Source organism: Meleagris gallopavo, chromosome 1 (assembly GCF_000146605.3).
Source record: "Meleagris gallopavo isolate NT-WF06-2002-E0010 breed Aviagen turkey brand Nicholas breeding stock chromosome 1, Turkey_5.1, whole genome shotgun sequence".
NCBI classification, from domain to species: Eukaryota; Metazoa; Chordata; class Aves; order Galliformes; family Phasianidae; genus Meleagris; species Meleagris gallopavo.
The window spans coordinates 190616077-190638285 of NC_015011.2; the positions used below are offsets into that span (position 1 = coordinate 190616077).

The 22209-nt window shown below is 50.1% G+C and overlaps 1 protein-coding gene across 1 annotated transcript in view; it reads left to right on the plus strand.

Moving 5' to 3' along the window:
* Positions 1 to 22209, plus strand: part of SLCO2B1 (solute carrier organic anion transporter family member 2B1) — a 33424-nt gene that overhangs the window by 697 nt on the left and 10518 nt on the right. Inside the window, 7 exon segments of the mRNA XM_019612388.1 lie at positions 452 to 555; positions 8904 to 9041; positions 9130 to 9292; positions 10803 to 11030; positions 12016 to 12114; positions 12877 to 13007; positions 19303 to 19411. Of these exon segments, the coding sequence (XP_019467933.1) occupies positions 452 to 555; positions 8904 to 9041; positions 9130 to 9292; positions 10803 to 11030; positions 12016 to 12114; positions 12877 to 13007; positions 19303 to 19411 (972 nt within the window).

Sequence of the window (22209 nt, forward strand, 5' to 3'; positions counted from 1 at the left end):
TATGGTTCTGTGATTCTTAAGGACCCTTCCAACCCAATCCTTCCAACCCAACCCAACCCAACATTACTCATTCTAGATTTCTATGATCCTTAAGACCCTTTCCAACCCAGCCTTCTGTGCTCCTATAATTCTACATTCTGGTACAACTGAGATTCAGAAATGCCAGGATCCAGGCCCCAGCTCTCCTTCCTCAAGCAGTTGGTACTTTGTTGCATTTGAGTGAAATGACTGATAATTCTGAGCCTCTCATGCGCCCTGGGGATGACTGTGCTTGTGTTTTGCGTGCTGCTTTTTGCAGAAATGAAAGGCTAAAAGAAATGAAAACTGAGAATAATTAATATGACGACCGTGTGCCGTGGGCGTTTGCAAAGCATGACAGGATTTTGCTGTGCTGAGCAAGGCAGATTCCTACGGAGCACTTAGCTTTGTGCCACATGATTTATTTTGGCAGGAGGACAAAGCAGACCTGACAGAATGACAAGCACTGCTACAAAGAGCAGCTGCCCGGATCGGTCCCAGAAAGCACTCTGCAGGAACCCATTTCTCAGCATCAAGGTAAATGCATCCTGCTTTCCGTAACCCCTTTGGTTTTGCTGGCCTGGAGAAGCTTAGCTTCCTGCAGAAGGCACTAATAGGATTGCTGCTTATTCCTACAGAAATGTAGGCATCTAGCTGCTGCAAACCCTGCTGCTGTGTGCATTTATTCCCAAGCAATGACTCAGGCCACCCGCCCTGCATTGGCCCCCATGGGGATTCAGGCAGCTCTGTGTTGGGTATTTGGGCTGTCCCATGTTCCAGGGCACACAAGGAGGTTCCTCCACATCTCCCCCAGGAGCTCTGCTGGGCCCAGAGCAGGCAGCCAGCCACATGGGCCATGTCAAACCGCTCTGAGGATCTCCAGAAGTTGGTGTCTGTCAGTGGTTTGCTCTGTCGTGGAGCACACGTAGGGCTGAGCCATGGGAAAGCCAGGTGGAAGGTTCCTTCTCAAAGCTAGGAAGAGATGTGGGGGCCACAAGGGACCACTGGTGAAGATTCTGTTGGAGAAGGTAATGCACAGTGCAGCAACGTTCAGAAGGGAAAAAGGCATAAACACTAAGATAAGGAACATCTGCAAATTGGGCAGAAAGCATTGCAAATCAGCACCAACTGCTGCCTTGCAGGAAGAAATCGAGTGCTCAGCAGGCGTCGGCTCATATTTCCATCTTTTCTTCTGCAAAGTTTGGAAGTTTCATGCTCTTTTCCCACACACCCAAAGAGGCAGACAACCAAAGCCAAGCAGCAGCTGGGCGGCAATTTCTCCGTTCAATGGAGCGTGTCATTGAGCTTGTGAGGATCAGCCTTCAAGATGCTCTTTAAACAAAGAGAAGTGGATGTTATCTATCCTGATATTATCTATCCCAGTGTTGTCTTTTAAAGAAAGGGAGAGGACCAGCGCTGACGCTCTTGGTTGAATAAATGGAGAACAGGATGGGAGATGCTTCCGTTGACTTGGCAGAGTTGGTGGTGACTTGGTGAGGACAGTCATATAAACCTTGCTCCTTCAAAGTCCTGTGGAAATGCAATGTCCTGCCAGACTCAGGGCCACCACGTGTCCTCAATTAAAGATAATTTAATGCTACCAGCAGTGTAGCTGGGAGTCAATATCAGAGTCTCACCGGGCTGTAGGGAAAAAGACCCCAGTGTTCAAGGCGTAAGAAGCAAGAAACATTTGTTTAGGTTTGTGGGTTTTTTTTAATAAATGTGGATGAATTTAACCCTCTCACCCCCTGCAGGTCACAGTGTGATCCCAGAGTCACATAGACAGTGAGCCACCAGAAATGTGTGGGCTTGGAGGCACAGGACTGGTGCCATGCAGTCCTGAGCTTTTTCCCCCACCCTCTTTCCAGTCCCTGCAGTTCTATTTTTTCACATTCCAGCATGAACATCTTTAAATATAAAACCCCATCGATTTTTCCTTGCAAAGATATTTTAAAGTGGCTCAAAACTCCAGTGATGAAAGCCACTGGGGTGCAAAGTCAGCACTGGGACTACGTGCAGAACCAACATCCATTTTGCTGAGTGAGACATCCATGAGGGCAAGTGCTCGGGAGGCTTGTGGGGAGCTTCAGGTTGGAGATAGGCAGCTCTCAAACTGGTGGTATGTACTGGAATTATACTGGGAGGTGTTTGGAGCCCATCCCAAGAAGGACTAAAAGGGAAGGATTTGGCTGGAAACGGGGTGAGGAGGTACCCAGGTACCCATGTTCCTCATAGATACCATAGAGCTGGATTTCTGTGTGGAAAAATGAGAAGAATCACAGAATGATAGAATGGCCTGGGTTGCAAAGGAGCACAGTGCTCATCCAGTTCCAACTCCCTGCTGTGTGCAGGTCACCAACCAGCAGCCCAGGCTGCCCAGAGCCACATCCAGCCTGGCCTTGAATGCCTGCAGGGATGGGGCATCCACAGCCTCCTTGGGCAACCTGTTCCAGTGCATCACAAGCTCTGACTGACCCTTCATGGTTGCTGGACCAACCTCACCAGAGCCACAACCAGGCATGACAAAGGAGAGCAACACCTCTTCCAATTCTGTGTTCCACACTGAACGGTCAAAGGGCTTCTTCTCACCCCTGTGGCACAGCTGGGCTTGCCTGTGTCCAACTACACAACTGTACTCAGCACATGATGTTTCCCCCAAACCTTGTTTTATTTTTATTTTTCGGTTTTCAAGAAGTTCTGTCACCCCGTTCAGTTTCTAAATGAGTAGATGACTTCCTTACAGAAGATAACTTCAAAACCGGTGCTTGAACAGTTCTCCCAGAAGCACAAAACAATTGCACAGTGCAATTCGTGCATTTGAAGTGACTGAGGAGTGCAGTTTTTTATCAGCATGCATATATGAGGGTGTGAAAGTTAATTGCTGTGTGTCCAAAGGGAACGGAGAGGCATAACTCAAGCTGCCCTCCTAGGGAATGTTCCATGGGCTGATGGGCCATGAACTCATAAAGATATCTGACAGTAATTCCCACAGTGCATCAGGATAGATAACTTCTGGACAACTAACACTGGAATAGATAATGTCAAGATAGATGATGTTGACATAGATAATGTCAGGATAGATAGCATCAGGATAGGTAAAGTCAGGCCTGCTGATGCTTCCATCGTGGCTCCAACACCCTGGCAAAGACCTGAATGCATGGACTGCCCATTTTTCCATGGTGCACCTGACCCTGGATTCAGCCCTTGATGTCTTCTGCTCTGTGCCTCGCTTTGGAAGCAAAACAGAGCTGTCTTAGCCCCGCACCTCTGTTGCCAGTCATTCAGATCAGTGCTGGAGCCTTACACCCAGTCCCATGCAACGAGGTGCAATTAAACTGGAAAACATAATAGAAGCTTTGTAAGAGTCTTCTTTTTATTCCCAAACCATTGGAAGGGAAGTTATTGGTGTTCAGCTCCCAGTTCTACATTTTGCTGCCTATCTAGAGTTGGCTGCATTTCTGTATGATGTGTGCAGAGTAGGAGCACTCATACTGTGCCAACACGACACAAGGCTTCGTAAAGAAGAAACTGCAAAATTCCTGTGGTGCCTTTCAGAAATATAAAGAAAAAATACTGAGTTTTTCCAAGAGCCCATGATTGCAGAGAAGCACTGCTGAGAATTTTGCTTCCTGCTCCTCCTGTGGTAGGGAGGACAATCTGGTGCCTGATCCATCTGGTGGTCTTCTATGACGGAGGGATGGCATTGGTGGACAAAGGAAGGACAATTGATGTCTGCCTGGACTTGTGCGAGACCTTTGGCACAGTCCTGCACCACATCGTTGTCACTAAATTGGAGAGATACAGGTTTGAAGAGTGGACTATTGGGTGGAGAAGGAATTGGTTGCGTGGTCACAGTGGTTGGAGAGGGTGGTGGTCAATGGCTCCGTGTCTGGGTGGAGGTGGTGACAAGTGACGTCCTCCAGGGGTCTGCTTTGGGAATGGTGCACTTCAACATCTTTATCAGTGATGCTGATGGTGGGATCAAGCACATCCTCAGCAGTTTGCAGATGACGCCAAGCTGAGTTGTGCAGTTGACACAAAGAAGGAAGAGATGCCATCCAGAGAGGCATGGACATGCTCAAAAAACGGGCACACAAGAACCCAGAGGGTTCAACAAAGCCATGTGCAGGTGTTGGGTAGAGGTAATCCCAGATATGAGTACAGACCAGGAGAAGAACTCCTCGAGAGGCAGAAATCCTAGAATGGCTTAGACTGGAAGGAAGCATAAAGATCATCCCGCTCCAACCCATCATCCAGTTCCAGCCCTCTAGCAGAAGTGCTCCCTATGAGATACGGTTTAGTAGCTTGTGATATTAATGGTGACGGGAGGATGGTTGGACTAGATGATCTTATAGGTCCTTTCCAACCTTGTGATTCTATGAATCTGTGATTCCCCTTTGCTCTGGACAGATGTCCTAGCTACAATCTGACCCCACTGCAGGCACAGTGCTGGACTTGGTGGTGGCCCAGCTCTGTGCGCAGGTCTCCGATGGGATCCCATCTTGCTCTGCCTCTCTCTCAGCTTCCAGGAGAGTGTTTACCTTCAAGTCCTGCCTCCTTCGAGGTGTTTCCTGCAAAGGAGGCATCTGGGAGGCATCAAATGTTTACATAAATTGCATTAAAAAGCCTCTCCCTTCCTTCCTCTTCAGCCTACGCAAGCACTCAGTTGGAGTTTTCGAGTCGTTAGCACACTGCCAATTTATAAGGGGGGGGATGTCAGTGTGGCTTGGCCCTTAATGAGGAGGAGATGCCGAGCAGCTGCCTTTGGGGTTGCTTCTGGGAGGTCTGTCCGTCTGTCAGGCACGAGGGGCTCATGCTTGCAGACCCACCTCATATCCCAGTGGCCTTCTTCTCCCCAGCTGACGGGTTGACAGTTGGATTTGATGATCTTAGTAATCTCCCCCGACCTTAATGACTCTATGAGTTGGCATGGTGGGGGTGGGTTGAGCTTGGACTTGATGATCTCAGAGGTCTTTTCCATCCTTAATGATTCTTAATGATTCTGTGGTTCCGTGAGACTAATGATTCTATGATCCTATGATTCCAACTCCATTGTGGATGGTGGAGATGCTCAGCGCAGGAGGAGCTGTGGTTCCATGGGCTGATGGGGTCACTTATGAGGATGGCCTTAGGCTGCAGGAAGGTTACCTTTCAGCCAAATTTCATATATATTAAAATAATGGGGTTTCCTGAGCTCCTGGAACAATAAATCTAGAGGATTCAACCTTCATTGTCACGATGCCCATCTGACCCAGGCCAGTTTATCCCACTGGTCCCAAGTCACGGTCTAAAATAACTAAGTGGCACAGAAAGATGACACAGAGGCCCTGTTTCACATCCTATCTCCCTGCCTAGCTGAGAACACTGTAAGGTGTCATTTGCATCCTCATCTGTCCAGCCCTGGTGGTCTTCTGCCCCAAAGGAAGAAGAAGACTGATGGGACCTCATTGCAGGTCCCTTTGGAACCCCGTGGCAGACTTTGTGCTGGCACAACTGCAATGGAGCAAACTGGGAATTGGACACCAGCAATTACCCACTCTCTGTTTATTTGTTCACTAAGATATTTCCCAGCCTAACGATGCCCTGTGGTCAGGGCAATGACTCCCTGAGAAGCACAAGAAGGAGATGTAGCCTCACAGAGCTTTATTTGCAAGATTTGGCTGCCCAAGAAAAGCAAATCATCACCATGGAGGAATGGGAAGTGCAGAAGTTCTTCCAGATTTTGCAAATAACTGAATTTTTCTGTGATGCTTTTTTTTTCCCCCAGAACTTGTTGGCTTAAAATCACTGCAGAAGTTGGAAAAAAACTGGGCAGTGCTCTTCGTGTTTGCTTGCTCCTTGCTTTTCAACCTTTGGTCACTAACAGTCATTTAATAAAAGTCACGTGCTGAAGAAAGGAGGTCAAAATGTTAAATGAAGGATCAAAGCAGTCCTTCTGCTATCAATATCAATCTCAGGAAGCTGTGCTGTGCTGAGTTTCCTTCCCTTTGCTTCTCCCCAGTGGATCCCGCAGTGGTTACACCATTGCAGATCTCCCATGGCTCCTGCTCCCTCCCTGGGATCCTTCTTCCAGTTCTGGGTTTTGTTTTCCCATGAGTATATATTCCTTTCCATCACTGGGAAGTCCCAGGGAGATGTTTTCACCCCCAGATTCCCAGCAGATCAGGGATCTCCAGAGCTCACATCTTCTGGATTGCAGTGTGCTGCCTATGTGGCATTGCCCAGGGCCAGCTGCCACTTTTCCCCTAGAAAAGGAAGCTGAGGATTGGGGACTATTCCCATTCTGGGTGAAACCCCCTCATTTTGGTGGAAACCCTCTTGTTTTTTTCGAACCCTTAGGTTTTTTTTTTTTGTGAAAACCCTTATTTTTTATGAAAAACACTTATTCTTAGTAAAACCCCCCTTCTTTGGGTTGAAGCCCTATTGTTTTGCTTGAAGCCCCCCTTTTTTGATTGAACCCCCCCTTGTTTTTGTTAAACTCCCTTGTTTTTGGTGAAACTCTTGTTTGGGTTGAAATCCCCCCTTTTATTGACTGACACTCTCTTGTTTTGGTTGAACCCCCCTTTATTTTTGGTGAAACCTCCTTGTTCTGGTTGAAACCCCCTTGTTTGGGTTTAAACTCCCCTTGTTTTGTGAAATCCCCATGTGTTGTTTTTTGAAACCCCTGTTTCTGTTGAAATTCCTTTCGCTTTACTTGAAATCCCATTGTTTTTGGTGAAACTGCTTTGTTGTTTTTTTTGTTTGTTTTGCTTTTTTCTTTTTTGAAACCCCTTTGTTCGGGTTGAAATCTTCCCTTTTTTTGGCTGAAATTCCCACGTTTTTGTGAAACCTCTTTGTTGAACTCCCCTTTCTTTATTTGTTGAAATACCCTTCTTTTTTGGTGAAACCTCCGTTGTTTTGGTTTTATTTTTGAACCCTCCTTGCTTTGGGTGAAAGCCCCTTTTTTTGGGTTGAAACCCCCTTGTTTTTGTCATAACCCCTTGTTTTTGGTGAAACCCCCTTGTTTTTGGTTAAACCCCATTGTTTTTCGTGAACCCCCTCCCTTGTCTTTGGTGAAACCCCCTTGTTGTGGGTGCTTGGGGCACTTGGAAGGATGACTGCTGGTATTTTTGCCATGACATTGGCACCAGAGAATGCCCCCAGCCTGCTTCCATTGCAATCACAGACCTCACCACTGGGACAGAACCAAACCCCAAATCCAGCGAGCTGGATTGGAGGAGATGGGGATGCGTGGTGTCACATCCCTGGCATTGAGGGCCAGGAATCACAACCTGTGCTCCAAGAAGTGGGAAGGGATGGGGAAGGGCGAGGGGTTTGTAAACACCTGGATAACTCTGCAGAACAAGAGCAGGGATGCCTGTCTCTCCAGCAGATCCAATGGCCACCAGCCTGCTCCTCTTTTCCTGGTGGATAACCAGCTGGTGGTTGAGCCAGAAGCAGAGATCCTTGTCCAAAGCTGCAACCCAGCCACGTGGATTCCTGTGCAGGCATCTCTCTTTTCTGTGCTTTATTCTGCCCATCTTATCTAGCTGGCAGGATGACGACACGTGGCTGAAGGTAGTGGTACCCACACCCTGGTGATCCTTAGGGTGCTGAGGTGGTCTGAACTCCTTTGGAGACTGGGAAAGGATGTGGTGAGCCATGTGGCAGCAGGGTAGGAGATTGGCATCACCTCCCTCCCTTTACTGAGTGCAGAGATGTGGTGAAGGGAGACCCCATCCCTCCGGGGATGGTTTATTTGATGATGGAGAAATGCTTCTGTGTGAGGAACTGGAGGATGGATGCTGCCCTCAGGCATGAGTTTATTGGGGCAGCTGTGCACACATCACAAATACATCCCAAACTTGGGAGGAGATGGGGTCAGGGTTTTGTTCTGGGATGCTGGCAGTCTTTGACAAGTTTTCCTTCTGGAAATGAAGAAGAGGCATCCAAATCTTAGCAGGAGCTAAAAATAAACAAAAAATGGAGGAAAAGTGGAGAACTGAATTCCCCTCCCTGACCTCCTCCTGACTTTCTCTAGAGGAGCTGCTCATTGTCATGTTTGGAAGGGCTCATTCCCATCCTGGATCTCCTGCCAGCACCGGGGTGGCTGCTGGAGTCAGGCTGGCTGGGTGTAGGAGGGCTGCACAGCTCCTGCTGCAGACCTCAGGTCAAGGCCAACACAAGTGAGCAGCAGCCCAGGTGGAAGGATTTGTTGATCCGCAGCTATTTATCTGCTGAAGAAACTGCACTCTCCTTACGAGCATTAACCCTCTGGTAATTTTGGACAGAGAACTACTTAATGGTGGTGACTGAAAACCGCTGCTGGCAGGAGCAGAGAGAATGTTTCAGTGAGCCATTAGGGCTGGAGAAGACCTCCCAGATCCCCACACCCAAGCCCAAACCACCCCCACCGTGCCCAATGACCAATCCCTCAGCGCCACATCCCCACGGTTCCTGTACACCCCACCACCTCCCTGGGCAGCTGCGCCAACGCTCAACCACTCTTTGGGGAACCAATTTCTCCTAATATCCAACCCGAACCTCCCCTGGTGCAACTTAAGGCCATCTCCTCTTGTCCTGTCGCTGCTACCGGTGAGAAGAGGCTGACCCCCACCTCACCACAACCTCCTTTCAAGAGGACAGTGGGGTCTCCCCTGAGCCTCCTCTTCTCCAAACTAAGCCATCCCAGTTCCCTCATCTGCTCCCCATAAGATTTGCATCATCTGGGTCAAGCAGTCATAGAAGGAGATGGGGTTGGTCGAGCAGGACTTGCCTTTCATGATCCCACATTGGCTGGTTTGTGTTCCATGGCCATGCCTTAGTGTAAGAGTTGCACAAACGCTTTTGTTGCAGTGTTGCAGCTCGCAGTAACGGTGCCTGATGCTCTCGTTTTGTGTCGGCAGTTCTTTGTGTTCTGCCACGGGCTGCTGCAGCTCTCCCAGCTCCTGGTCTCCAGCTACTTGAAGAGCTCCATCTCAACCATCGAGAAACGCTACGGCCTCTCCAGCAAGACATCAGGGCTGCTCGCATCCTTCAACGAGGTGAGCCCTGCTCACTTCTCCTGTCCACGCTCCTCCCATGCTCCTCTACTGGCATTTCTGAGGCTTCTTGCTTTGTGTCCTGCTGCAGGTGGGGAACACGCTGCTGATTGTCTTCATAAGCTACTTTGGGAGTCGCGTGCACCGGCCCCGCTTCATCGGCTGCGGTGCCATCCTGGTCTCCTTGGCTGGGTTCCTCATGTCCCTCCCTCACTTCATCACAGGACCTTATGAGTACGACCAGTCCGTTGCCAGTAGGTACTCTAGGAACTTATTTTATGCCTTTTGGGATAGAGGAAGGAAACGATCAGCAGCTGCAAGATGAGTTTTAATGAGCGAATTAAACCATCTCAGTGCCCAATGGCAACTACTGCCCTTGGGGAGGCAGAGCCAGGAGACAGCTTGTATGCTGGAGCCGGAGGGAAGGGCATGAGGATGGGCGTGAAGTTTGGTTCCCCTTGTCCCATGCTGCAGCCAGGCAGAGGGAAGGCCTTCTCCAGACATCAGGGCTCCCATTTTCCATGAATTGCACCAAGCTGACCTCACTCATATCACAGAAGCCATCTCTTCCATCAGCTGCACCAAGCTGACCTCACCCACATCAGCTGTTCCTTTACTTTCATTTTCCTGAGATAAGACACGGTGTGTACATTGACCCCTTTGAGCTTTTTATGGGAAGGAAATTGGAGTTGTGGGAAGGAGCGAGGATGGCAGAGGAGGTGAAATGTCATCTGCAGTGGGTGAGCAGCAGCTTCATGCCCATCTCCTGCTTGCGGGGCATCTCTCTGCCTGCCCATGTGCAGCTGAGACAACTCAGAGTGTTTCCTTGGGGTTCTAGACCCTGTCTAAAAGTCAACATCTTGTGAGAAACAGGCATGTATATATATATTGCTCGTGGAGAACAGGGTTGGGGTGGAATTGGGGGTTTCTTCCTGAAAGAAGGCGAAGGGATGAGAAGAAAAGAAGGGAGAACACTTCTCTCTTGTGACACCATCCCACATTCCCAGATAGGTGGTGGATGCCCCAACCCTGCAGACACTCAGGGTCAGGGGATGGGGTTCTGGGCACTGATGGAGCTGTGGATGTCCCCATGCATTGCAGAGGTGTGGGACCAGGTGACCTTCATGGGTCCCTTCCAAATCAAACCATTCTATGATTCTATGAAATCCCGCCACAGAGTTCCAGCAAATCCTGTAGGAGCCCCGAATGAATGCTTTTTCTCTGGCTCATCAGAGAGCAGCTGGTTTGCTCAGCTATGGGCACCAAAGGAAGATGGAATAGGTGAATAATTCACGGCTGTGCACAGGGATCAGGTATAAATGGTGGTTGGATAACAATTAACCACTCATTCTGGAGTAGATGGTACAGGTGGCTGTGTTGAACACTTGGATTTGCAGGTGATTTGGGGTATAATGATAAACATCCTGCTATAAACACCTCCCCTACGGTCTTATTCATGTTGCCCAAGGAGGCTGTGGATGCCCCATCCCTGCAGGCATTCAAGGCCAGGCTGGATGTGGCTCTGGGCAGCCTGGGCTGCTGGTTGGTGACCTGCACACAGCAGGGGGTTGGAAGTGGCTGAGCACTGTGCTCCTTTGCAACCCAGGCCATTCTATCATTCTATGATATTTTATTTCTGTTTTTCCTGCTCAATGCAGGAAGATCGGAAATAGATGATCGTTAAGGTCCCTTCCAACCCGAATCACTCTTGCTGCTCTCTTCTTTTCTCCTGACCAACCCTCAGCCCCTCCCTTGTCCCCACAGGTGTGTTCAGCAACACCACCGACCTGTGCCAACCCGAAGGGATGGGCTCCTCGGGGAACCTCAGTGACTCCATCTGTGCCCCCCACACTGCCAGGGAGAACCACGAGGTTCTCCTCGTCATGTTCATCGCCCAGGTGCTGCTGGGCATCGGCGGTGTCCCCATCCAACCCTTCGGCATCTCCTACATTGACGACTTTGCCAGCGAGAGGAACTCCCCCCTCTATTTGGGTAAGGCTGGGGCAGTGGTGGAAAGAGGGGAAAACAGAATTGACCCTCTGTAGCAAGAGCAGACGGACCAGGTGTGCTGGAAAACGTGATTTAGGGGAGAGGTTGGGATTATTTTTAGGTGTGGGGAAAATGACAGGAGGCTGAAACAGCAGGAACAACCATCTAGAGGGTGGGCAAGCATCCTTCAGTGCAATGAGTAGGGGCAGATGCATGGGAGAGATGTCTCACGGTAGTGGGATGGATGAGATGGTCCACACAGGTCCTCCAAGCCCTTTGGCATCTATTAACCGTATTTTGAGCTGGATGGGCCTGCAAGGATGACTCAAAAGCAGGTCACTACTGTCTGGAAGCACCATACCAAATAGATAACCCATTTCTGGAGACAGCCAAGGTCAGGCTGGATGGGGATTTGAGCACTGCTGGAGCTGTGGGTGTCCCTGTGCACTGTGGGGAGTGGGACCAGATGGCCTTTAAGGTTCCCTTCCAACTCAAACCATTCTGTGGTTCTAAATTTTGCTCCAGACCTTTGGAGCTTATTTAAAAGAATGGGAGTGGGACCTTCAGCATTATTGTTTTCATCGGCAATTCATATCAAAGGGTTTGCTGATAACTGTTATCACCCTCACTCTGCAAAGGGCGGACAGTAAACTGGCAATGGAAATTAACGCACGTGGCACGATGACGTCAAAAATCCCTCGAACAACTTCGTTTTATCTAGATTTATGATGTCAAAGGGCACATCTGGCTTCACCTTGCCTAGGAGGCTGGAGAAAAGTAGCAAGGAAACATCTGAGTTTTGCAAATCCTTTCCTGCAAAAGGAGCCTAGAAAGCACGGGGTTGTTATCCCCATAGATAGGATAGATCTCAATAGGAGAAAGGTGAGAAAGCTGCTGGGAAACAGCCCACAGTGGGGGCAGGTGTGGTGGGAGCCACCTGCAACCCCACAGCATGGGGCTGAGCCCCTCTCTGCTCTCTTCCCTGCAGGCATCCTGTTCTCCTTGACCGTGGTTGGGCCGGGGGTGGGCTTCATGCTGGGCTCTGGCATGCTGCGTTTCTACGTCGACATCGACAAAGTGGCTGGAGGTGGGTGAGGGCAGCAGCTCTGCTCAGCCATCCATCCCCATCGTGCTGTGATGCTGAGGAGTGAGCTGAGATGGGGCTCTGGGCAACCTGTTTGGGTGGGTGACAGTCCAACCCACAGCACAGAGTTGGAACTGGATGACCCTTAAGTCTCCCCTCCAACGCAAACTATTCTGTGATTGGTAGCGTGGCGCGAGCCAGGTTGGATGTTGTACTGTGGGACGTGGTTTAGTAGGGAAATGTCAGTGGTAGGTGGACTAGATGACCTTGGAGGTCTTTTCCAAACTTGGTGATTCTATGCTTCTACAGAACCATGGAATATCTCGAGTTGGAGAGGACCCACAAAGACCAGTGAGCTCCTAATCCTGCACCTCACCACCCAACCCTATGGCTGAGAGCTGTGTCCCAGAGCTCTCTGAGCTCCAGCAACTCAGGGCCATGCCCACTGCCCAAGAGCAGAACCTCTCCCTAACACTCAGCCTGACCCTTGATGACATTGGTGATTCCCCAGCCCTCCAATTTACTGAGATCTCCCTGAAAGGCCTCTCTACCCAGGAGGGAGTCAACAACTTCTGATTTACTATCAGCTACACCCTTACTTAGTATACCTTCAGGCTGCTCGGACCTCAGAACTGATGGTCCCCAGAGTGGGAACCTCCTTTACGGAGCACACCGTTGTCTTGGGTGCCTGAGGCCACTCAGCACCGCCCCTTTGCTGCACTGTGGGACTTGGACTAAACACCATTCCATCTGTTTGTGCTGCAGATGAGGTCCTGCTGACCAACAAAGACCCACGGTGGGTTGGTGCTTGGTGGCTTGGCTTCCTGGTGGCAGCCAGCCTCGTGGCCGTGTCCGCAGTGCCTTATTTCTTCTTCCCACGGGAAATGCCAAAAGAGGTAGGAGAGGGGCTGCGGGTGGTCCCTGTGGCATTGCACACAAGCATCCTCCCTCAAGGAAGGATGTGATGTATGGGCATGGTGGGGATGGGTCAACGATTGGACTTAATGGTCTTAGGGGTCTTTCCCAACCTTCATGATTCTGTGAGTAGTCATGGTGGGGATGGGTTGGGGTTGGACTTGATGGTTTTGGAGGTCTCTTCCAACCTTAATGAACCTGTGGTTCTGTGAGTGGACGTGGTGGGGATGGGTTGATGGTTGGATTCAATGTTCTTAGTGGTCTTTTCCAACCTTAATAATTCTATGATTCCATGTGAGCTGTGGTGTGGCCTTGTGTCCAGCATCAGTTGTTCTTACTTAGGCTCTATGCTAAGCACAGCCCAGTTGAGTGAAACCCAGCCATGTGCAAGCAGCTCAATGGATGTGATGACTTCATGGGGGGACACCAAAGCAGCACTTCTGTGCAGGAGGATATAGAGCCAGGAAAACCCTGTGTGATGGAGGTCCTGCTTTCTCAGCCTCCTGGCCCAGCTGCACTCCCCACATCTCAGGGGAAGGAATGGTCCTTCTCCTTCTGCCTTGTCCATCTTAGGAGCTGCTGGCAGCTGTTACACTGCTGGCCCATTTCCTATATATCTGATGAGGAAGTCAATCCTGTTTCATAGGAAATACAAACAATGGGACAATGCATCCCCAGCTTTCTTGAGAAGTGCCCTGGCTGTTTGAAATACTGAGGCTAGTGGGTAGTTTGTCTCATTTCCATTGCTAAACCCCATTTTTTCAGCACTCACTTGCACACGGGGTTGCAGCACCCAGCTTTGCTCACACCTCAGTTCTTGCCAATGGGGTCTCAACATCTCTGCATCCCTGGTGAGCAAATGCATACTTGTGCCAGCACACGAAACAGCTGCTGGGCTTCCCAAGTGCTATGTTGGGCTGTGGTTCTGGCTTTCTGGCAAACAGAGCATGGCAGAGAACGACTCAAAGCATGTTGTTCTTATAGAGGAGGTGTGACACAGGAAGGCTGGGGATTCTTTTGGCTGCTGGAGTCCCGTGGAGGTGCTTGGTTGATGAAATTGCATTCTTTTCAATGTCATGGTCATGCTGCAGCCTGTCTGGCTGCTCTCACGTAGATTTCATCTCAGAATGTCAACACTTGTCTAAACAAGCACATGCACCTCCTGGTGCAGAACACTGCTTCGTTTCTCTGGAAATACCACATCAGCAAGTGATTCTTCAAGAGATTTGAGCTTCTCCTGCCTTGTAAAGTGTCACCAATTGGACCAGTTGGGCTTTTTTGGGGGGATGTCGTGTTCTACCCCTGTTGGGTTCCCAGAAGTGCTGCGGCCCTGTGGGGCAAAGGGGAGTCCTTCTGCCTTCATTTTTCTTTCTCCCAGCTCACTCTGTACACTTCATCTGAGCTCATGGTGGTCCCTCCAGACCACAGCACACCGTCCCCAATGGACATCATCCCACAGACGTCTCTGTCTCGCTGGCCAAGAGAGATGGAGGATTTTCATTCTACAGCCATGTTTCATCTTCACGGCTTCCTTTGAAGTTCCTGGAAGGACTTTTGCACTTTGTGTTAACACTAATGAGAGTTCACTCCTTTGATCTTTTTTTTTTTTCATGAATCAATCACTCCATCAGTGCTTTTTTTGGTCCTCTGCTTTGAAACCCATCAGTGCATTTCTAGCATCCTGAATAACACTGCTGGAGGGACATCCACAGCGAAGCCATAAGGTTGTCATCACCTCAAGTTAAAGACGAGAAGAAAAGGCCTTTAGTGGACAAACTGCCTCCAGTCAAGACCAGTCTTATTCCAGTCATTCCAGTTTAATGCTGCCTCCATTTCTCACAGTTTTGTCCCAGACCTTGAGCATCTTCCAGTTCCCCAGTAGGCAGTTGGGTCAGCGCTGTGCCATCCATCCCATGTCTGAAAGGGGAAAAGGCGCCCTCTCAGCACCTGAAACAAAAGAGGAAGCACTAACCTTGTTCAGCACTGCGTGGAGGACCTCTCCAACCCAAGGAACAATCTTTTCCAACCATCCTGATTTCTGTTGGCTCTCCCAACACAGTTCATTGCAGCAGGCAGGGCCAGCACTTCCCCACCTCCCCTGGAAAAATTGTCTTCAGTTCATTCTTGCTCCTCCCATGGCTCCCATGACCATGTGGAGATGGACCTGGAGTATTTGTTGTTCTCCTTCTGACATATGGATTTCCACTGTTTAATTAAACTCTGGTGTTGTTGAAGAGGGAGAACAGGATGCTGTCATCCGTCCTTTGTCAGCCCCCAGCCCAGTGTAGCCCATCCATGTGAAGGACACGTGTGTGCAAACCAGTAGAGATGACTGGGACAAAGCTTCTCTCTTGTTGGGTCCTTCTTCATCCCAGTGCCCCACGTGTGGTGCATCACTTGGAAGGTGAAACATCAGGACTGAAAGGAAGCACGAACATTAAAGGAACCGTGCCACCAAAGACGGGAGGGAGAGAACAGGGGTGGCCAGTGGATTCGTGCCTTTGCAGTGGATTTTGGGGAGCATTTCATGGCAGGGCTGGAGGGATAGGAAGTGTAGGAGCTCACAGGGCATTGCAGCAGCGCAATGGCTCTGTGTTGGTCCCCAAAGAGCATCTGCTGGGATTTCTGCTTTGTCCCTGAGTGAGATGCATCCCCTGTTGCCCATCCCTTCAGGTCTCACTTGTAATTCACCCCTGAATTGTTTGAGGAGATGCCTGAAGGCAAAGGGAAACACCGAGGTAGGAGACCTATGTGGCAGAGCAGAAGTTTGGGATGTCACCTCCCTTCTTCCATGGTTAAACCCATCCATCTCGTGACTGGATGATTTAGCATTGGGTTGTCAGGCTTAGGGTAGTATGGTTAGGTTGAGGTTGGACTTGATGGTCTTGAAGATCTTTTCCACCTGAGCAATTTTATGATTCGATGATCTCAACAGCGCCTCACACTATAGGGCAGGAACTGGCAAACCTAGGACAACACCCTGCAGACAGATCAGCAGGGAACTTCCCAGGTCCCATGCTGTGGGATGGCAGTGACTTGTCTTTTTCTGTCCCAGGGACCTCGTGCAATGGAGAGGAACTGAAAAGTAACTTCTCCCATTTCTCTCTTGGGACAAATTGTCCACATTTATCCGAATCCTCCCACGTTGATCCAGCAGTGACATGGTTTGCTTCCAGGAGAAAGGAAAGAACCCACAGAGGAAGGAAAAGAACTCAAGGGAAACTTTCAGTGGTCTGCTCCTTTTGTGTCGTCAGCTGGTGGCCGAAGGTTAAAGAGCTGGGGCAGGGGAATCCAAGCATTTGTTGAGATTCTTTTTCCCTAGAGCCCCCAGGGCTTCCCCATTAAAACCTCTAAGCACCAGCCTGGAGGTAGAGGACATGATTTGGGGAGCACTCGGAGGGCAGGTGTCAGAGTGCAATGGTGCAGAAGTGGCTGCGTTACAGGAATGGGTCGGTCTCAGTGGCTGGATTTTCCCAATGGGATGTCAAATACAGGAGGAGTTAAAAATAATCACCTGGCTCCACCTGAGCAAGGCTGCAGGATGGCTATGTCAGCACGCAAGGAAATGGGGCCCAGGGGGATCCACGTCTGCTGGAAGAGGCACAGAGGAGTGTTTGTAAGGAGCACAAGCTTGTCAGGAGGGAAATGGGTGCTTTTTCAGGCGACGAGGTTTCACATTTTGTTTGTGCAACACCTAAATAGGTTCACTGACCCTGCTTTGCACTGAGCCTGGAGCGGCAGGTTCAGCTCTGCCAGAGGGGAAATCTGCCAGAAACCCCAAATTAAGCACAGAAAACCTGTATGTCACAAAGCGGGTCATTTATCCCCTTCTTCCCATGGTATATCTGCATGAAACCAGGCTGCAGTAGCCACCTCCATCTGCCTGTCCTGCAAAGCAGGTCCTGCTCTTCCCCTGTCTCCCAGCACTGCTCCGTTGTGTCTGATTTATTCGTGTCTGTGCATGGAAACGGGACAAGAGGCGATGGGCTCACGCTGCACCGTGCTCACATTTTCTTCTCCAAAGGGATGATCAGGCACTGCCACAGCTGCCCAGAGAGGGGTGGGGGTCACCATCCCTGGGCGTGTTCCAGAGCACTGGGGATGTGGCACTGAGGGATGTGGGGCACTGCGGCATGGTGGGGTGGGTTGGGGACCTTGGAGGTCTTTTCCAGCCTCAGTGAGTGCATGAGCCTACGGTTTTGCTGGTGCTTCCTTGGGAAACCCAACCAAGACCCCTCAAAAGCCGACTGCCTCCTTCTCCATCCCAAGAAGCCTGACAGCGTTAGACAAAACCCCATTGCAAAAGCAAAGGATGCAAGGGGAGCCCCGTCCATCGAGCCCTTTAAGGAACAATCCTAAAAAAAAACAGAGCATGGGGCCATTCTGCACGACATTTCCTACATTTGGTTGTTTTCATTTGGCAACAGACTGCAGCAGACGGCCGGGAAGCGCCGAGCCACCAACCTGTTTTGTTTCACCCAGTGATGTCAGCATGCCAATGCGTGATGCAACACTGAAATCCCCACAGCAGGCAGGACCTGCTCCCTCTCTGCTTGCTTTCCCAGTTTTCCTGCTTCACCCCTCAGGAATGCATTTCCTCCTGCAGGAATATATTGTGAATCTGAGCCAATGCATCCTGCGTTCTCCTCCAGGGCTTTGCTCCTTGTATGGAGATGCACACAGATCTGTCATGTTTACACAGAGACTGGGGGGATGCTGAGGACTGGGGATGTGGATTTGGCTCTGGGTGTGCAGCCCTGACTGCTGTTCCCACTCTGAAACAACAGCAGCTGTCAGCTGGGAAAGATGCAGTGAGCAACAGCTTGAATTCGTTTTTGAAAAATGCTGCGGTTTTTGCTCCTGCCTGTCTGGTCCTGATGGAAAAGCATCAGGAACTGGATTTATATCTGTGCGTTTAAAATGATTATATCAATCTCTGTGCTCCACCAATGGCACATGGAGAAGGAGCAGCACAGATCCCACTGCTGCTGTGCAGAGACTCTTCAGAAGAGACAGTGGCATTCGCAGCACGGGACATTGTGACCTTTCCAGTGTTTAATGTCGTGCTTTCAGAGAAAAAGAGCTCATTTCAGCCAACAAACCATCCAGTTCTTTTAGGGAACGTGGAACATCTAATTTCCATCAGATGAACTCATTTGTCTGACTCACGTTAGCTGATGTGGGATGTCAGACGTGGCTCCCAGGGCTGCTGGCTGAAAATAAGCTGTGGTTTTCCATCAAACCACACTCCCCCTGAGCTCCCTCTCCATGTTATGCTTCTGTAGTAGCACTTCTCACCTAATTCATTCCCTCATCCCACCAGTAAAAAGCCTGCAGAACAAGTGCATCCAGAAAACCCCCCTCTCCCTTGGCCTCCCTCTTGCTGGTGCAGGATGATGTGCAGGGACATCGGGTGCTGCTCTTGGATGGCTCCTAAGGAGGTCAGAATGGAGCTGGGGTGATCCAAGGACTCCATGTCCCACCTCTCGTCTTTCTCTCTGCTTTGGAGTGGTGGCAGCGGGACAGGCAGGGTGTGGATCCCATCCCTACAAAGCTCCAACCACCAACTGACACTAAATTAGGGTGTAAGCACATCTGCCCTCCAGCTGTGCTGATCCCCAGAATGGAGGTCCCTTCCATGGAGGGAAAGGATATCCCTTCCATGCTGCTGTTCTTTAGGGGCAAAACCTATAAAGGCACCAGAAGAGAGCAGAGTTGCTAGAATTCAGCTGGGATTCTCATAATCCAGACCAGTGGAAAGAGGCTGAGAGAGGTGAGGGGTCTGCAGCTGCACAGCACAACCCAGAGCCTTTGGCACATCCCCATTGCTGCCTCTGCGTCCCCATCTCCATCTCCACTAAGGAGAAATGCTCATCCTCCATCCAAAACTGGAGAAATTCACATCCTTCATCCCAAATGAGAGCTCCCTTTGCCTCATTTAGGTACACTTTGCCCAGTGGTCCGGGTACATCATTTCTTGGGTTTGTGTGTCTATGGATATTTATGAAATACGATTCAGTCCTGTGGGGAAAAGGGGAAAAAATGGCTCTGAGCCCTGCCATGCAGACATCTGCATGGATGCCCTCATCCTGATGGCAGGATTTGCAGGCAGGGCGCAGAGCATCACAAGCTCCATTTGTGACGAGGGTGGGCTGCCCTCTGCCTCCCCCAGGCTGTGATTCCAAAGGGAGATTTCCCCTTCTTCCTTCAGCACAGCTGTGGGAGGGGTGAGCTGGGTGGGAATGTTGGTGGTGATCAACACTTACCTGTCCACAGGTGACAAGTGGGAAGGAGATCAGCAGCAAGAAGAGCAAGGATGTGCTCCGCCAGCTCAAGTCGAGGTCTGAGAACGTGCAAAACCTCTCCCTACTCCAGTTCATCAAATGTAAGTCTGTGCATCCTCCTGCTTGGCAGGGATTTTTTTTTTTTTAATATCAGTGGTCTGAATGAGGGAGTTGAGTGCATGGGAAAGAAGACATGCATTGGTCCTCATCCTCTTGCTGGTCCATCATGGCTTCAAGCACTGGAACAGGTGTCCAGTGTAGCAGTGGTGTCCCCATCCCTGGAGGTATCAAAAAGACACGTGGACATGGCACTAAGGGACGTGGTTTGGTGATGGCACTCAGTAGGCCAGACTGATGCTGGACTGGGTGACCTGGAGGTCTTTTCCAACCTAAATTGTTTTGTGATTCTGTGTCTTCTCTGCTTGCACGTCCACCATCCTGGCAATGGGCAGTGTCCCATTCATCCATCCTCGCAGTGCTAATAGGAAAGAGGGATGTTCCTCCCTGTGCTCAGCCCTCAGGATGCAGGCAGGCGTCCTGCTGGTTTAAATGCAGTTCACAGATTTCCTCCTTGTCTGCACACAACCCACAGCTCAGCCTGTGCTGATTCAAGCATCGTATGAGAGGGGCTCAGCACCATCTTGTTGTCCGGGAGTGGGAGCACTCAGCACTGCCTGGCTTCATGGCTCATCTGGTCAATGGAAATGGAAGCCAAATGGAACCCAAACCCTTCATCAGAACCCAAGTCTAGCAAGGAAGAGGGGGTAAACTCACAGCAGAGCCACGGGAAGGGAGAGGGATGCCCAGTTAGAGCGGGGTTTGCTGCTTGTGTGCAACCATCTGCTACTGCTCAGCTTCCAAGTGATCACAATCCTGCCCCCAAAACCTCCTCAGATCCTGTCTGTCAAGCCTGGTGACAATGTGACAGCCACACTGCCCTGCTTGTCCTGCAAGGGATGGCTGCAGGGGTCTGAGCATTTAAAACCAGCTGCTTGTTTGTGCAGGCTGGAATTAATCTAGTGCAATGAGCTTGTTTGGAAGTCAGGGGGCTTAGGGATGCACGTAGAACTGAAGGGAATCAGCTGGGCTTGGCTCTATTGAGGCTACGGGTCAGGTTTGTTTGAAATAAATATTTGGTTCTTGGGCAATTACTTAAGAAAAGTGACCCTCTGCAGTCAATCCACGTCTATTTCCCAAGTATTATCCCTTTCACTTATTGGAAGCTCTCTTGTTTTATGAAGGTCAGCACAGGGCAGGCACAGCCAGCGTGGGCAGGTTTTCATTCTGCTCTTTGCTCCACTCACTTGCAGCCCAATGCTGAGCTATAAGAGCCAGCCTGGGGGCTGTTCCCCCACCGTCACTGCACCATCATTTAGCAAACCATTCACCCAGCACATCGCTGCTGGGAGCTGTTGTGTGGGAGCAGATTTATGGCGTTCATTTTGGGATTTTTTCACACTGATGCTCTGCTCTCTGCCCCCCAAAAATGAGTTAAAATGAGCTCTCTGTGCCTGGGTGGGGAGAGGAGGAAGTGCCTGGCCTCTGTGTGGGGTTTGCATCAGGGCTGTGATAATAAATCCATTATTGCCAAGAGTTTATCCCCTCAGTCTCAGTCCTGGAAATCTGTAATTTTGGCCAGGAAAGCAATCTTGCTGAGGTGACCAAGGTTTTGTAAAACCAGCAATGGCAAAGCTCAGGGCTGGACCTCACTCAGACATCTGGAGGTTGGACTTGGTGATCTTAGAGGTCTTTTCCAAGCTTAGTGATGCTGTGATTCTCTGATCTCAGCCCCAGCAGCTCAATATATACCTCCTGCTTACAGAAATGGGGCTGCAGTGGTGTCCAGTGCCAGCCTCCAGTGCCATCCTTGCACCCACAAAACCCTTGCTAGATCCAGAATACGGATGGTAGGTGTGATGATGTAACAGGGGCAGATTAGATGAAGCCAAAAGAAGTCAGAAGTTAATTAGTTAGAAGCTAACTCATCTACATGCTGCCGGATGGAGATGGTCACTGGCAAGATGATGTGGGTTGGACCTCGTCTTCTTGGTGGTCCATCAGCATCCCAGGGGGTGCCAGGGGGGTACAGGGACAGGAAGCCCTGTGCATTTCTGCAGGTTGTGTTCCTGCATGTGGCCACACTGATGGCTATGGGTGTCCTGTTCGGGGTGGGATGAAGGAAAGCATCGATATCCCATCAGGAATTGGATCAAACTGAGATCACAGCAGACTGTTTCTACCTCCATCCCAGGACTTCCCTATGAAAGCTTCGAAGTGAGGACAAGCTCGGGTCCATAGATGAGGTTCTCTGTATTCTCATTTCTCTGGCAGCCTCTGGGCTTTGGGTCTGTGTGGGATGAGGCACGAGGAGCAGTTTGAAGAGCCCTGGGGGCTGCACTTCAAGGACAGGAAGAGCTTCCCCATTCACAGTCTCAATAACAGGATGGGGCTGTGTATGGGACAAACACTCAGGCAAAGCACTGGGGACCTTTCCAAACAATGAGGTCAACTCCTGAGAAACAAGCAGGCTCCAATCACCAGAGCTATTCAAAATGAGGAAAGTCAGAGTGCTGTGGAGAGCAATCCTGGCTCCTGCACAGATGTGCTGGGTGACTTTGGGCTGCTCCCTGCTCCTTTTACTGTGCTCCATTCACAGCCTTTGGATCTGCGCACAGCAATGAGGAAAGCAGGATGCAGTGAGCTAGAAGTCATTTCCATTGCTAATTTCCATTGCTAATTTCCAGCCTTCTGCTGAAAGCACCTGGGAGGATGCTCAGTCGCTGCTGCACAATTTGGGAATTAATCCATGAAAGGTGATCTTCAAAGCAATTAAAATCTGGGGCTCGTGACCTGTTTGTTTCTTGGTGATGCCTAAAGATGGTTTCAAGTTTTGTGTTTT